This window comes from Hesperophylax consimilis, chromosome 1 (assembly GCF_061612785.1).
Source record: "Hesperophylax consimilis isolate HC1 chromosome 1, BYU_Hcon_1.0, whole genome shotgun sequence".
Lineage (NCBI taxonomy): Eukaryota > Metazoa > Arthropoda > Insecta > Trichoptera > Limnephilidae > Hesperophylax > Hesperophylax consimilis.
The window spans coordinates 1,066,593-1,080,284 of NC_142836.1; the positions used below are offsets into that span (position 1 = coordinate 1,066,593).

At 38.4% G+C, this 13,692-nt stretch overlaps 3 protein-coding genes across 3 annotated transcripts; 2 read left to right on the plus strand and 1 right to left on the minus strand.

Annotated features, from left to right (window-relative positions):
• Window positions 1–535: 535 nt before the first annotated feature.
• Tsen2 (tRNA splicing endonuclease subunit 2) lies at window positions 536–3,090 on the plus strand. Its single transcript, XM_089636621.1, has 3 exons — window positions 536–1,708; window positions 2,109–2,263; window positions 2,862–3,090. Exons 1-3 carry the CDS (start codon window positions 715–717, stop codon window positions 3,015–3,017), a joined length of 1,305 nt encoding a protein of 434 aa, XP_089492747.1. The 5' UTR covers window positions 536–714; the 3' UTR covers window positions 3,018–3,090.
• Window positions 3,033–7,815, minus strand: LOC149426097 (COX assembly mitochondrial protein homolog). Its single transcript, XM_089636873.1, has 2 exons — window positions 7,632–7,815; window positions 3,033–3,458 (listed from the first exon to the last, which is right to left on the minus strand). The coding sequence occupies exons 1-2, from the start codon at window positions 7,813–7,815 to the stop codon at window positions 3,163–3,165; spliced, it is 480 nt and encodes a 159-aa protein (XP_089492999.1). The 3' UTR covers window positions 3,033–3,162.
• Rpn11 (regulatory particle non-ATPase 11) lies at window positions 7,718–10,898 on the plus strand. The gene is made up of 4 exons (XM_089636749.1): window positions 7,718–7,857; window positions 8,100–8,280; window positions 9,192–9,348; window positions 10,148–10,898. Exons 2-4 carry the CDS (start codon window positions 8,103–8,105, stop codon window positions 10,752–10,754), a joined length of 942 nt encoding a protein of 313 aa, XP_089492875.1. The 5' UTR covers window positions 7,718–7,857; window positions 8,100–8,102; the 3' UTR covers window positions 10,755–10,898.
• Window positions 10,899–13,692: the final 2,794 nt, after the last annotated feature.

Here is a 13,692-nt window from a genome sequence, read left to right on the forward strand (position 1 = left end):
GTCTATATGGGGCGTCTCCGACTTCTTCCACCATTCACTACTGTATTCCACATTTTTACTACTAAAAAACCACATTACATCGTCTTTAATTCGCTACATATTTCATTCCGGTGCAAAGAATTTTTTTTTCAGCTATAATTCAGCGATATCGGTCGACTTCTTTTCGAGTTTTGTAAGCGCAAACATACGCAGGCTGAATTTTTATATATTAATATTTTTATTTTATTAATAACACTTTTTTCATAATATAATAATTAGGCTTTACAACGGCACTTCATATTTAACTATTTATACTGTTCTTTTATTAAAAGCATTTGCTTGTGGATGGAAGAGGAAGATAATATGTTGAGTACACATTTTATACGAACCTTGGGCTTAGCCAACAGCGAATTGAACCAGCTTAGGGTTCGAAACCCGAGGTTTTGCATCGTCTACCAAACTTGAACGAACCGATTTTTATCGTTTCTTGCCTTGATTGCCTTGCCTTGTTGCCATCACTGAACTTCATGTACATAGATTATAAAATAGAGTAGATACTGTCATTCTTCTGTCAGCGATCCAAATAGGAGGTAATGTAGTTTTATTTGTTTACAAAAGTTCTCAGACGATTCGGTAGTTTATTTGTGCGACTCAGTGTCCGTGGGAAGCTAAATCAATCTGTAGTCTTCGTCAGTAATACAATTACGCTAATAATCACTTTATACAACCTTCAATATGGATTTAAAAGAGCCGAAGAGGAAAAGGCAATGTAATTTAGAATCACAACAACCTTTCCCGATTTTCATCGAATCTGAAATAGGAATATCCATCGATAACTGGGTACCGATTATTTGCACGGGAATTTTCAACGGTTTCGGAGTCGTAGTGAAAGCCCCCGCTGAAATAAGCGCCTTGCACAATATGGGAAACTTCGGCAAAGGTTCTAACTCCAGGTCGCGCCCATACATAATGCGGAATCATTCCAAATTGCCAATTTTTCTAAAAGAGCGGCAATATTTGCATAGGAAGAAATGGATGAATAAGATTGACTGCAGTAAAAACAGGAATAAAAGGTTATCAAGAAGTTCCCACAGTGACCTACTGGATGATATCTACAAACTTCACTCAACCATTGAAAATATCGTCACTTATGATAAAAAGAAAACGTCCGAGGCGAAAAATGTACCAGAAAAGTCTGAATTAATTATTAATGTTCTTTCAAGCGACGAAGAAAATATGACCCACAATAAAAGTGAAACTTTAGATCTTACTCAGCCGAGTACCAGCTGCAACACAATCTCTATAATAGATGTGGAGTGCGCCAAATCTAATCCAGAAGAACCTTCACTGGAATTACGCCAAGGAGAGTGCGATGAAGATGCTATGTCCATCCACGATCTACACTTCCCTCCAAACTCCGTGATCGTTCTTCCGGATAGTGATTCTGACAAGGACGATTACTTCAAAGACTTCAAACCAAAGTTACACATCGACCAATCGAGCTTACAAGAAAACCTAGTGTTAACATTACAGGAAGCATATTTCTTGGCTTACGGGCTCGGCTGCCTTCAGATCTTAGACGAAAGTGAGAAACCTCTGGATTTGGATACAACTTGGCGGCTGTTTTGCAAAACACAGGATGATTTTTGCATAAAATATATTGTTTATCATTATTATCGGTCAAAGGGGTGGATTGTCAAACCTGGAATCAAATTCGGAGGAGATTTTCGTAAGAAATTATAACTTCATTTTTTAATCACTACTACTTTCGCATCTATCAAGACCATAACACTTGAATTTTTATGAATAGTTCGCTTATTGGGAGGAGGAAATGGGTACCGCTGCCCCGAAAACCATTTCTTAAATAACCAATACCTCTGCCACAGGTTTATTGACTTAGCTGGGGTGCCCAGATTCATCGGGTGAGATGTGTTCAGGTCTTGCCGGCGGATGCGCCTGCCCCCCAGCCGCGTGGTGGGCCAGATCGGGAGAGGCCAGTTTAGGCAGATCCTTTGACCTCTCTAGCTGATCTTTCGACCCATATTTTATACCACAGCGGAAGGGATGGATTATTTAATAAAATGTTGGTACATACTATGATAATATGTTGCTTTTACTTTCGATTCCAGTTTTGTACAAAGAAGGCCAACCATTTTATCATGCCAGCTATATTGTCCTTGTTGAAGTAATTACCTCACAAAATTCTATTGACAAAACACAAAACTCTAAATTTGACTGGAAAACTATTTTGGGAATAGTGCGTATGGCAGGCACAGCCGTAAAGGTTAGTCAAAATATTATTAAAATAAATTACCCTTACAGAAGGACACCTGGGACGGACCATAGTGAAAACAGTTAAAAAAAACAGGCATTTTTACAGGGAATCCAAACTAAACCTACTACTTACTATTGTATCTTCAAACTCCCAATTGTTGAAAGCGGTTTAAAGTTTATTTTTTACCACTTTTCCAATTTCTCATTTCGTATACTTTTCCAATATTCTTATAATGTATTCTTTTCCAATATTCTCATTTTCTATACTTTTAAAGGTAAGGATTGTTTTGAAGAATCATGTTAACTTTATCAATAACTCGGCATTGCTCAACTTTTCTCTACTTTCAATAAATTTAACATCCATGCATTATATTTATAAACCTTCCGCAAGAAATTCTCCAAATGATAGTGAAAAGCCTATCAAACTCCGTTGCATAGCTTAGAAGAACTAAGCGCACAAACAAGATGCGGATAGTGACTTTTTTTTATACTATTTAGAGATTTATGGTGCAAGGGTACATATTATGTTAATACTTGCTTACAATTATTTACGGTTTCATATTTCCTTTGAGTAATCTGTAGTAATAATAATAATTTTGTTTTTGCAGGAAGTTCTCATTGCCCAAGTCATTGTGCCAGACGGTGAGAGTTTGGATGTTTTATGTGAAAACCCAGAGAATTTAGGGCAAATTAAGATTCTGGAGGTTTTATTGAGACGCTGGCTGTCCAAACAAGAGAGACTCTGTGACGATGATGGAAAATGAAAATGTTTAGTTGATACTGCTTCTTATTTTTAATGTAACTACTTATAAAACAATAAATCTTAAACTAAAAATGCGAGTGTGTTGTAGCAATTTTCCTCGGGCACAGCTATCAACTGATGTTCTAAACAGTTTTTCTTCGGCTCAATCATCGGGGTTTTTTTGTTGACACACCCGTTCTTCGATATTCACTCCTCTGCTTCAAATACTGTTCTGTGCATAACTTTCTGAAATCTTCATTCTGATACCACCCCGTCAGGCAGTCCCTCAGTGCCGTGTTCTCTTTCCTGCACTTGACTACCATTAATAGAGATGCATCTGCGCAACATGTTTCAAATGCCTTCACTTCTGCAATACACTTCTCTTTCTTGGCTATATCTCGCATTATTTTAGGAATAAGAACTTCTGACTCTACTACCCTCAGAGTAAGGTCATCCGGTTCCCCTGAAAAGATACAACATACACATTATTCAATTTCAGTGGTGTGAGATCTATTATAGAATATCGCTTTGTCATTTTGAATTGAAAAATAAGTCAAATAAATAATAATATGTAGGTATTTTAAAAAATAAAATCTTTGTATTTCTCGCTGAGTTCCCAGCGTATCCTACAGAAGTATAACCAATTATCCGGCAGTAATAATAAGAAATATATATATTTTATATGGAGTTCTGAACTGTGAGAAATGCCTAATTTTGCATGGCATAATACTAATATTGATACTTTTATGCTAAAACCAACAGGCCAATTCCCATCGTTTTCGATAATAATCACTTTGCGATGGTTGCCAGAGCTTGTTTTATTTTTTTTGCGTAAGTTGATATTTTTTTATCAGTACCATATTTTTATCGATCATGAATATTATTTCGATAAAGCAACAAAAACTTGTTGATTTTTTTTACCATGAAAAAGTGATATTATAAAAGAGAAAAAAAAGTGCAAAGTAAAAATATACATTACATACCCATGTCAATGCAAGCCACTGAAATTTATATTTAAAAAAGTGTGAAATTTTTTTTATCCTTCTTGAACCTGAGCCTAGTGAAACTTCGAATAACAGAATGTGTAAAGGCCCCAGTACACATTCGGCCAACGCGTGCGGCCAACGCGTTGGCCGAATGTGTACTGGGCCATTTTGTGTGAATTTCGCGTTTGCGGCCAACGCTCGCCGGCGAGCCGATGAGTGTCGGTTTTTCGTGCACGAATCAAAGGAATTTGGCGCGAGCGGCAAAGAGCGTTCACACATTGGCCGAACGTTCAGTTCATAGTTGCGCGTCGGCCGGAGTGGACGTGTGTGGTTTGGTATATTTAGTAGACTGTAGTGTCGTGTCGCGAATATGGCGCCATGGAGTAACGAAGAACTGTTTAGGTTCATTGATTATTATCATAATGAATCCATTATATGGAACCCCAAACACCAGCAACACAAAAATAAAAACAGAGTAAGTAACTTGCCTCACTACATAAAATAATACATGTTTAGTTGCGATATTAATTTGTCTATAGGTATACCGTTCCTAGCTACTTTTTTCGTTTTTACTATCAACTAGAGCTAGTAGTTCCTAACTACTTTTTTTATTTCAGGTTAATGATGCTTTGAGTAGAATTGCAGACAGTATGAATATCCCTGTAAGTGAATTAAAAAAAAGAAGGAGTCGTTAATGGCAACGTACAGAATTCATCGTAGGAAGAAAATCCAGTCCATTAAATCCGGCATGGGTGAAGAGGAATATTACAACCCAATTTGGCCGTTTTATGAAGCAATGGACAATTTTTTAAATGACGTTTATGAATGTTCCAGCATTATTAACACAGAGGGTAACAGTGTAAGTAAAACAACATATTTATTTTGACAAATTTTAATTATTTTCTATACTGTTTCTACAAAAATAATTCATAAAATCCAACCGTATCTGGGTTGCTGTTTGGGTAGGTCTACGTGGCACATTTTGTAGTGGCAACAAAGCACTATCTCTATTTTCATTTCTCCATGAACCTGGTCGTACAAGTTCTCCGTTAATGAAAGTATCAAATGAACCTGGGGGTGTATAAATATTCCGAGATGAACTACTGTATCTCAAGAAGTTATGTAAAAGTAGACAAGACATTGAAATAATAGAGGCTCGTAAAGGGGTTTCCAGAGCTATAGCTTTTTTAAAAATTCGAAACCTGTTGGATAGGATGCCGAAAGTATTTTCTACTTTTACACGAGAATGAGACAATTGCTGATTAAATATTCTTTCCGGGGATCCTTGGGCATGGTGGCCTGCAAAAGGTTTCATTATGTGGCTACTAAGCGCAAATGCTCCATCTCCTAAAAATACGAACGGAATATCATTGTCGCCATCCGGAAGTGGGCTCGGAGGTGGTAAATTCATAGTGCCAGAAGATAGTTTTTGACATAAAACACTCTGATTAAATACGCCGCCATCACTTATCCGACCTTTACATCCTACATCGGCAAACAAAAAACAATAATTACTATCAACTAGAGCTAGTAGAACATTGCTGAAGCTGCCTTTATAGTTAATATAGTCAGACGCACTCTTTGCCGGTGATTGTATAGTTATGTGTTTGCCATCTATAGCCCTAAGGCAATGGGGGAAAGTAAATCCTTCTGACTTGTTAACCCATTCGTCTGCAGTTTCAGGCATCTGAAAAAAAAGTTTTTAACGAGTTAAAAAATTTATTAAAAAAATTTCAACATGTTTTTAACAAGTTATTTTTTTACAGGCCTCATCATCGACATATTCTGTAGAAGATACACTAGATGAACAAGATGATAGTCAAGGAAACAACTCCGTAGCTGGGAGTAACAGTAATCCAGGAAAAGTTCCAGCTACAAAGCGACGTTGCAAAAATCCGCCAGAATTAGCAGAGGCCAGCAGAGAGATGTCAAATGCTTTCAACACTTTAAATCAAGTCCTTACTAAAGATTCTTCAACACGAGAAGATGATCCATGCGAATTATATGGAAAACTTCTTGCAACAAAACTGAGGAAATATAAAGAGATTGAAAGAGAAGAAATCATGTTAGATATAGATAACATGTTGTTAAACAGACGTCGATAATCACAAATGATTCCTAAAAATTCATACTTCATTCGTCCGCCCTCTTCTCAAAATTCATATGTCATTCGTCCACCATCTTCTCAAAATTTATACCGATCTGAATGGTCATGCTCGCCTCCTCCGCCTTCTTCCCCTCAAAACTGACCATTTTCAGCAAGTACACCACCATCTACATATTATGTTCCTAATCAACTTCTACCTCGACGAGTTCAAATAATTTCCAATGAAGTTTTAGCCCCAGCACAAATATACACGTCACAATCTTCACCCAACCCAACCCATCCACCGTCACAAGAACAGCAAGAATCTCCTGTTGTAATAAGTATACCAGAAGTCTCTCAACATACTATGACTGATGATCACAGTTACACGTGCGAAGGGTACAATTCTTCAGAAACTGACGCAACTCCATCACAAAATATTCTTTATCGAGCATATAGAGATGCATAAAAAAAAACAAATTAATTGAAACCTATTTGAGTCAAATATTTGTCAACACAAATAAGCTAAGTATTATCTTGAAATAAATAATTGATTAAAAATAAAACCTTTTTTTTTACCTACCTTAATCATATCTTTTAACACTTCATTGAGTGCTAAACAGACTTCAATCACTATGCGTGAGATGGCTGGGCTTGACATTTTAAACAGATAGTGCAGACTTCTGTAACTGTCCCCGGTAGCTAGGAATCTTAAAGTCACTGCTAGCCGTATTTTTACTGGTATAGCTTCCCTCCATTTTGTGTCCTGTTTTGAAACGATTGGGGAAATTTTTTGTACGAGGTATTCAAAGTCAGTAGGTGACAATCGTACGAAGTTTTCAAACTCTCCAGATGGCTCTGCTAGAAGCTCGGCAAGTTGGTTGTTCATGGTCTCCCTAAAAAAATGTTTTTTTTTAATTCTATATAATAAAAAAAAATACCGTCACGCCTATATTTTCACAAAGGGGTGGCAGAATACTCTAGAAGTACACACATTCAAAATAGGATAGTAACAATTAAAACAAAATTTGATTTACCTTGTTCTGTTTCGATGAATACTCAGCATCCACCATCTTCTTTTGCGCCATCTTTTTTTAATCACTCTTCTCTGGTGCACAAGTAAAAAAAATTTGAAAGCGCTGTAAAAGTATATCGCAGCGGCCGCAGTCGCCCTAACGTCCATCTTCATCTAGCGACCAACGCCGAATGAACACGCGAATGTGTGAACGGTATCACGAAAATCTGCCGGTCGCATTCGCCGCACGCGTTGGCCGAATGTGTACTGGGGCCTTAACATAAATAAACCACTCACATGTGCAACAAAAAATGTAGGTATTATTTTTATTTCAATTTAGTAGGTAGGTACGCTGTAGTTGACAAGTTTAATTTCCAACTAACCCCTAGTTTATTATTTTTGTACCTAGTGGCTGATACCACGGAGTTTATTTGTTGGCAACACTGATCGGTACAATTTCAATATTTTGAATAGAACTCTATAAAAGACTGGTCAAACAATACAAATTGTTTTAATACAAATTTTTAGTTCTCGGAACAAATTTCTCACCTAATCCGTGGGGCCCTGCTGACATTTTACGTGGAAGTACATGTCCTGTTTTTTCGCCAGCCATCGTTGCCATAATCACTGTCTCACTCTGACACTCCGTGATTCTAGAATATCCGTGAGCTTGCATATTTGAGTTTTGGGTTGTCACAATTTGTCTGTTTTGTGAGTTGTCAGTTCGTTGCATTTCTATATTTCTAGTGTAAACCCGGTGTAGTCATATTAAAAAGTAAGTTTTTCATGCGACTAATTTTGTTTACAAATAAGTAGGATTTTAATATATTACCGGAATTCTTTCGAAATTATTTAAATATTTTCTGACTAAAGAATATGAATAACTGTTGGATTTACTGAATAACCATATCAGGGACGTTCATAAATGATTTGTGTTAAGTTCAATTGCTTAGTTATGTTTTATTTACAGTGTTATGTACGTTCTTTTTGTGATGTTTATCTGGCGATTACTTGCAGAAAATGGATCGAATTTTGAGGTTAGGCGGTGGGATGCCAGGGCTCTCTCAGGCGCCTCCACCGACCGACGCCCCCGTCGTGGACACCGCTGAACAGGTTTACATATCCTCACTGGCACTGCTAAAGATGTTAAAGCACGGTAGAGCTGGAGTACCCATGGAAGTCATGGGACTGATGTTGGGTGAGTTCTCATTTTAGTATATTTCATCAACACTAGTTGTGCTATATTATATTGATTCACTGTACAACTTGCTGAAGAATTGTGCAAGTTCATCGATGTAAATAACCAATTTTGGTTTCCATACCTGTTTTAGCTCATTGTTTGTGAACTTAGAAAGAAAATAGCAATTTTTAGATACTAGTACGTTTCGTAGTTTTGTACGCATTCGGTCACTGAACATCATAACATTATGTATGGGAGAATTTATGAAAAAATTTAATGATAAATAATAGCAAAATATTCCTGAATATGTGAAGTTTAAACAAGTCACTGAAACATTAATATTAAGGAGGAAAATAATTAATATATTTTCTATTTGGGAGGCGGGTACGGGTACCGCCGCCCCGGGAACTATTTATTATAACCATAACCAAACCCCTGCCATAGGTCACCCCGAGTGGTTCGCTACGTTTGGTGACTTAACAGGGGTGCCCGGGTTCATGGGTTGAGGTTAATCTAGGTCTTGGCGCTGGATGCGTTCACCTACCTGCTGCGTGGCGGGCTGAATCCGGAGAGACAGATTGAGGGAGATCTTTTAACCTCTCCAGCCAGACTCTCTCGACCCATGGTCTTGCACCGCAGTGGAGGGATGAATTCATACGTCTGTCCCTCCTGGACACATTTCCCCCTAGATTCCAACCCACCCCTCATACCTTTTTCCTTCCCAGAACTTTCTCTGATTCCTTTTCATCAAAAGACCCTCCACATAGGATCCCCAAAGATGACATAGTCCCTGAGGTAATTATTTTGCTAAGGCCCTCATGTGTGGAGCTAATGTTTAAAAAACCATAAATTTTCTTTTGTTCTAAAGATGTATATGCATTAAATTGATATTCATAATAATAAATGTATAATGTAAAATATAATTCCAGGTGAGTTTGTTGACGACTACACGGTGCGTGTGATTGACGTGTTTGCCATGCCACAGACGGGAACCGGCGTGTCTGTAGAGGCCGTCGACCCTGTGTTCCAAGCCAAGATGTTAGACATGTTGAAGCAGACTGGCAGACCCGAGATGGTGGTGGGCTGGTGAGGACTTTTCTTGTTTTTTCATTTCCACACAAGAGTAGGGAAATTATTTTCCTAAGGGCCTATGTGATCTTTGTGGATGCTGTGTGGAGGGTCTTTTTCAGGAGAAGAAGGAGTGAAGACCCCATGTTGTAGGAAGGAGGAAACATAGAGGCTGGCAAACCGTTCCACAGCCGAGCTGTTAAACTCCAGAACGTGTCGTAGAATGACCCATTCTAATGTGACAAATTTCAACTGAGTACATATGTTGGACGTTCGTTTGGTCTGTTTGCCGACTATGCGCTGGTGCCGAAGGGATCAATGACACTAGTTCCTCGGGGCATCTTCCATTGTAATACAGGTAGAACAAAGAAAACATAGTTACCTACTTGATGCCTGTGCTCTAAAGATTGCAATCAGTTTGTTAAGATAGGGGAATCTATCAAACGGGCCACCTGTTTCTGCACAGAGTCAAGAGTTTTCAAGTATTTTGTAGCTCCAGACGAAAGGTGACTGACACTTTCAAAAGTGGGGCGTAATTGCAATTTGTACAGGCACAGCAGTCGAGTACTATTAAAGTATCTGCGGGCCTTGTTCAGTACGCCGAGCTTCTGAGAGGCTAATGCTTCTAAGAGTTTAATTGGTTGATATTCCTGTCCCGGTTATTCTGTCCCTAGACTGCCGTCACTGGATCGCCTAATATTATTATTCCGGTTCCTTTTGGGTTTTTGGCATTGATAGTCCATTTTCGGATAAATACAGCTGTTGGTTTTTCTTTTAACAATTTCAGTAATAATAAATAAATGTTTTAATTTTGCAGGTATCACTCCCATCCCGGGTTCGGCTGCTGGTTGTCCGGTGTAGACATAAACACGCAGCAGTCATTCGAGGCGCTCTCGGAGCGCGCCGTGGCCGTGGTAGTGGACCCCATCCAGTCGGTGAAGGGCAAGGTGGTGATCGACGCATTCCGCCTTATCAACCCTAACATGATGGTGCTGGGACAGGAGCCTCGCCAGACCACCTCCAACCTCGGCCACCTGCAGAAGCCCTCCGTGCAAGCCCTCATCCACGGCCTCAATCGACACTACTACTCCATCAGCATCAATTATAGGAAAAACGAACTGGAACAGAAGATGCTCCTCAACCTCCACAAGAAGTCTTGGATGGACGGCTTGACTTTGGCCGACTACAAAGAACACAGTTGTCTTAATCAGACGACTGTCGCCGACATGCTGGAACTCGCCAAGAATTACAATAAGGCTCTGGAGGACGAGGAGAAGATGACTCCGGAGCAGCTGGCCATCAAGAACGTGGGCAAACAGGACCCAAAGAGACATCTGGAAGAGAAGGTGGATGTGTTAATGTCCACCAATATAGTGCAGTGCCTGTGTGCTATGCTCGACACGTTAGCCTTTAAGGGATACTAGTGTGTGATCCCCTTGTGTGCCGCCAGTGTTAATACCTGAGATAGAGGTGTTGCCACTTGTGGAAATAGACTGCTTTTGATCTGCGGGGTGTTCATTACTATATTCATTTATAACTAATATTCAAATACAGAACTTTTTATGTAATTTTGATTATTATTTTCTCCCTGTTAGTTCTTTGCTGAAGAGGTGTAAACATTGGTATTTTGATCAGTAATCTCAATCCCTTGTGTGATGGTGATTCTCACGATCCCTTTTCAAAATATTTTAATAGTCAAATGATGATACCAGTGACTTTTAAAATTCATATGTTGAAATAAAACAGAGATGCAAATACATATTATATTTTCGTAACCCTTATTATATGCTCGAATTGAATTCCACTGCCAATGAAAGTCTTGTATATAGTTGGAGCTGGACTTGAATTCAAGTCTCTACAAGGATTTAAGAGATTAAGAAATATTAAGCACTACTTTTAATTTTGTTTTTACTATTCAGATATGTGAAATGGAGCACCTTAGCCAATTGAAATGAAATCGGCATCATTAGATATGTATTTTTTTTTTTACGAATACAGTTTATTTGAGTTCTCTCAACTCCCAAACTGGGATCATGTCCGTAGCATAGTCGTACGATGCATACGGGTTGTAAAGAAAAAGCATTTCTAGGTTAAGTGACAATTTAACAATATTGACTTAGATTATCACGAAAACAATATTGAAAGCTATGGCCTTTATTTTAGGTACTGATTTTATTTACCTAAGGAAAATATCCCTATTGTATACTGATCATAATTTGATTAATACTATAAAACAAGTCTGTCTGTTTGTGCGCTTAGTTCTTCTAAACTATGCAATGGATTTTGATAGGGTTTTCTTTGGGATTTTGGAAGGTTTATATATATATAATACATGCATATTGTATTTATACAAAGTAGAGAAAAATTGATGTTTTGCGATCTGGTTGTAAAAAAAATATTTTCACGTGCTTACATTGCTAAAACTGGCTAAACCTTATGAGATATGTCAAAATAATGTACTACAGAATTGTATATCTTAAAGACCTACAGAAAAGAAAAGTCCGCTATGGTATACATCCATCACCTAAGGATAACCCCCAACAACGTGGGGTACATGTTAGCTAGTTATTTATATGCCCATCGCTACTACATAATACAAATAGGCAAATTTTACCTCACTGTAGCGAAAAAGTTATTCAAGGTCAGATTCGGCTTTTAAATGCCCTTTTTAATTTCAGCAGCTAACAACAAAATACCGATGATTGATTAGAAAGGAAGGTAAGTACATACCATATTGTTTATAAGATTTCAGATCCTAAAGTACAACTGGGTCAATCTATTGCTTAACACGACCCACTTGCATCGTGAGCGGGTTTGTTGCGAAAACCCGCTCTTCGAGCATGTTTTACGGGCACATCGCCGGCCGCCTTACCACCGAACAACCTTACACAGCCCGAAACCCGATTACTTGTCACTTTCCTATGTCTTAGGGAGGTAACATTTATTTTAATTTTTACATTGACTCCACACAGGAATCCCTGAGGAAAGTTACTTCCCTTAGACCCATGTTGAAGAAGGGAGGAAGCACAGAGGCCGGCAATTCGTTCCACAGCCGAGCTGTTGAACTCAAGAATGGGTCATAGAAGCGACCCATTCTCATGTGACAAATGCCAACCGTGTACAAATGTTGGGTGTGTGTATCCCGATTATGCTCCGGTGCTGAAGGGATCAATGACACTATTTCCTCAGAGCATTTCCTATTGTAATACCGGTAGAACAAGGACAGCATACCTACCTGACGCCTGTGCAATCCGCCTCTTAAGATAGGGGAATCTATCAAACGGACCGCCTGTTTCTGCAGTCTTTTTTTCAGGTATTTTGGGGCTCCAGACCAGAGGTGGTTGCCAAATTATATCGTGGGGCGATAGTAGATTGTGAGAGTGGGTCGCGAGACCCACGTGCTGATGAAAAAATAACCCGCTCGTGAGAGGGTTTCAATGAGCAGGTCATTCACTATCGACCCAGTACTATCGTAAATAGACGAAGTTGGGGTTGGTAATGATTTTTAATCTCTAAATAGTATAAAACAAAGTCGCTATCCACATCTGTATGTTTGTGTGCTTAGTTCTTCTGAACTACGCAATGGATTTTGATAGGGTTTTCACTATCATTTAGAGAATTTATTCGGGAAGGTTTATATATATACAGGGTGTATCGGCAAGTACCCGACAAACTTTAACCAGCTATTCCTCAGCACATTTGGAGTAAAAAATGTTATGGGCGCTTTGCTGTCCGCTAACATTTTTTTTCCATTAAAAACAAAAAATAAATAAAAAAATCCACACTCCGTCACTGTCATTTGCATTGTTTCTCGCGTTCAACAGCTGTTATTAGCAAGTGTGTCAAAAAGTGTCCTCGCTCTTTCGTACACACTAAATAATAATAGTTAAAAATGAGACGAATGGTGCCGTGCATTTCGTTGTGATTGTAAAAGCGCGCCAACGTAGGTACGTACGTAAATTATTCAACGAAACTCGAACAAAATATTGCCAGATGGGTTTTCAAACTTTGTCAAAGGATAAAACATTGGTGACATGTGGTGAAAATATGAATAATAATTTTTTTATTTAAAAAAAATGTTACCGGACAGCAAAGTGCCCATAACATTTTTTACTCCAAATGTGCTAAGGAATAGCTGGTTAAAGTTTGTCGGGTACGTGCCGATACACCCTGTATATATGTAATACATTTATAGAAAGTAGAGAAAAGTCATTGCTTCGTAATCAAGTCGAAAAAAATATTTTCGCGCCCTTTTAGCCTTTTTTTCCATTCATAAAAATCAAAAGTGGAACCTAAAGTTTTATTAGCCCAAGCGATGCTGTAGTAGGTATATGGCATCCCCAATTTTGTCAGTATGGCAAG

Bases quoted from the DNA above. Each gene is read 5' to 3' on its own strand.
- Rpn11 (XM_089636749.1), top strand. From the start codon at position 8,103: ATGGATCGAATTTTGAGGTTAGGCGGTGGGATGCCAGGGCTCTCTCAG. The intron at 8,281-9,191 runs GTGAGTTCTCAT...ATATAATTCCAG, and splicing joins AGTCATGGGACTGATGTTGG to GTGAGTTTGTTGACGACTAC. The intron at 9,349-10,147 runs GTGAGGACTTTT...TTAATTTTGCAG, and splicing joins CCCGAGATGGTGGTGGGCTG to GTATCACTCCCATCCCGGGT.
- Tsen2 (XM_089636621.1), top strand. From the start codon at position 715: ATGGATTTAAAAGAGCCGAAGAGGAAAAGGCAATGTAATTTAGAATCA. The intron at 1,709-2,108 runs GTAAGAAATTAT...TTTCGATTCCAG, and splicing joins CAAATTCGGAGGAGATTTTC to TTTTGTACAAAGAAGGCCAA. The intron at 2,264-2,861 runs GTTAGTCAAAAT...TTGTTTTTGCAG, and splicing joins TGGCAGGCACAGCCGTAAAG to GAAGTTCTCATTGCCCAAGT.
- LOC149426097 (XM_089636873.1), bottom strand. From the start codon at position 7,815: ATGCAACGAACTGACAACTCACAAAACAGACAAATTGTGACAACCCAA. The intron at 3,459-7,631 runs GTGAGAAATTTG...GTATCTTTTCAG, and splicing joins AGCAGGGCCCCACGGATTAG to GGGAACCGGATGACCTTACT.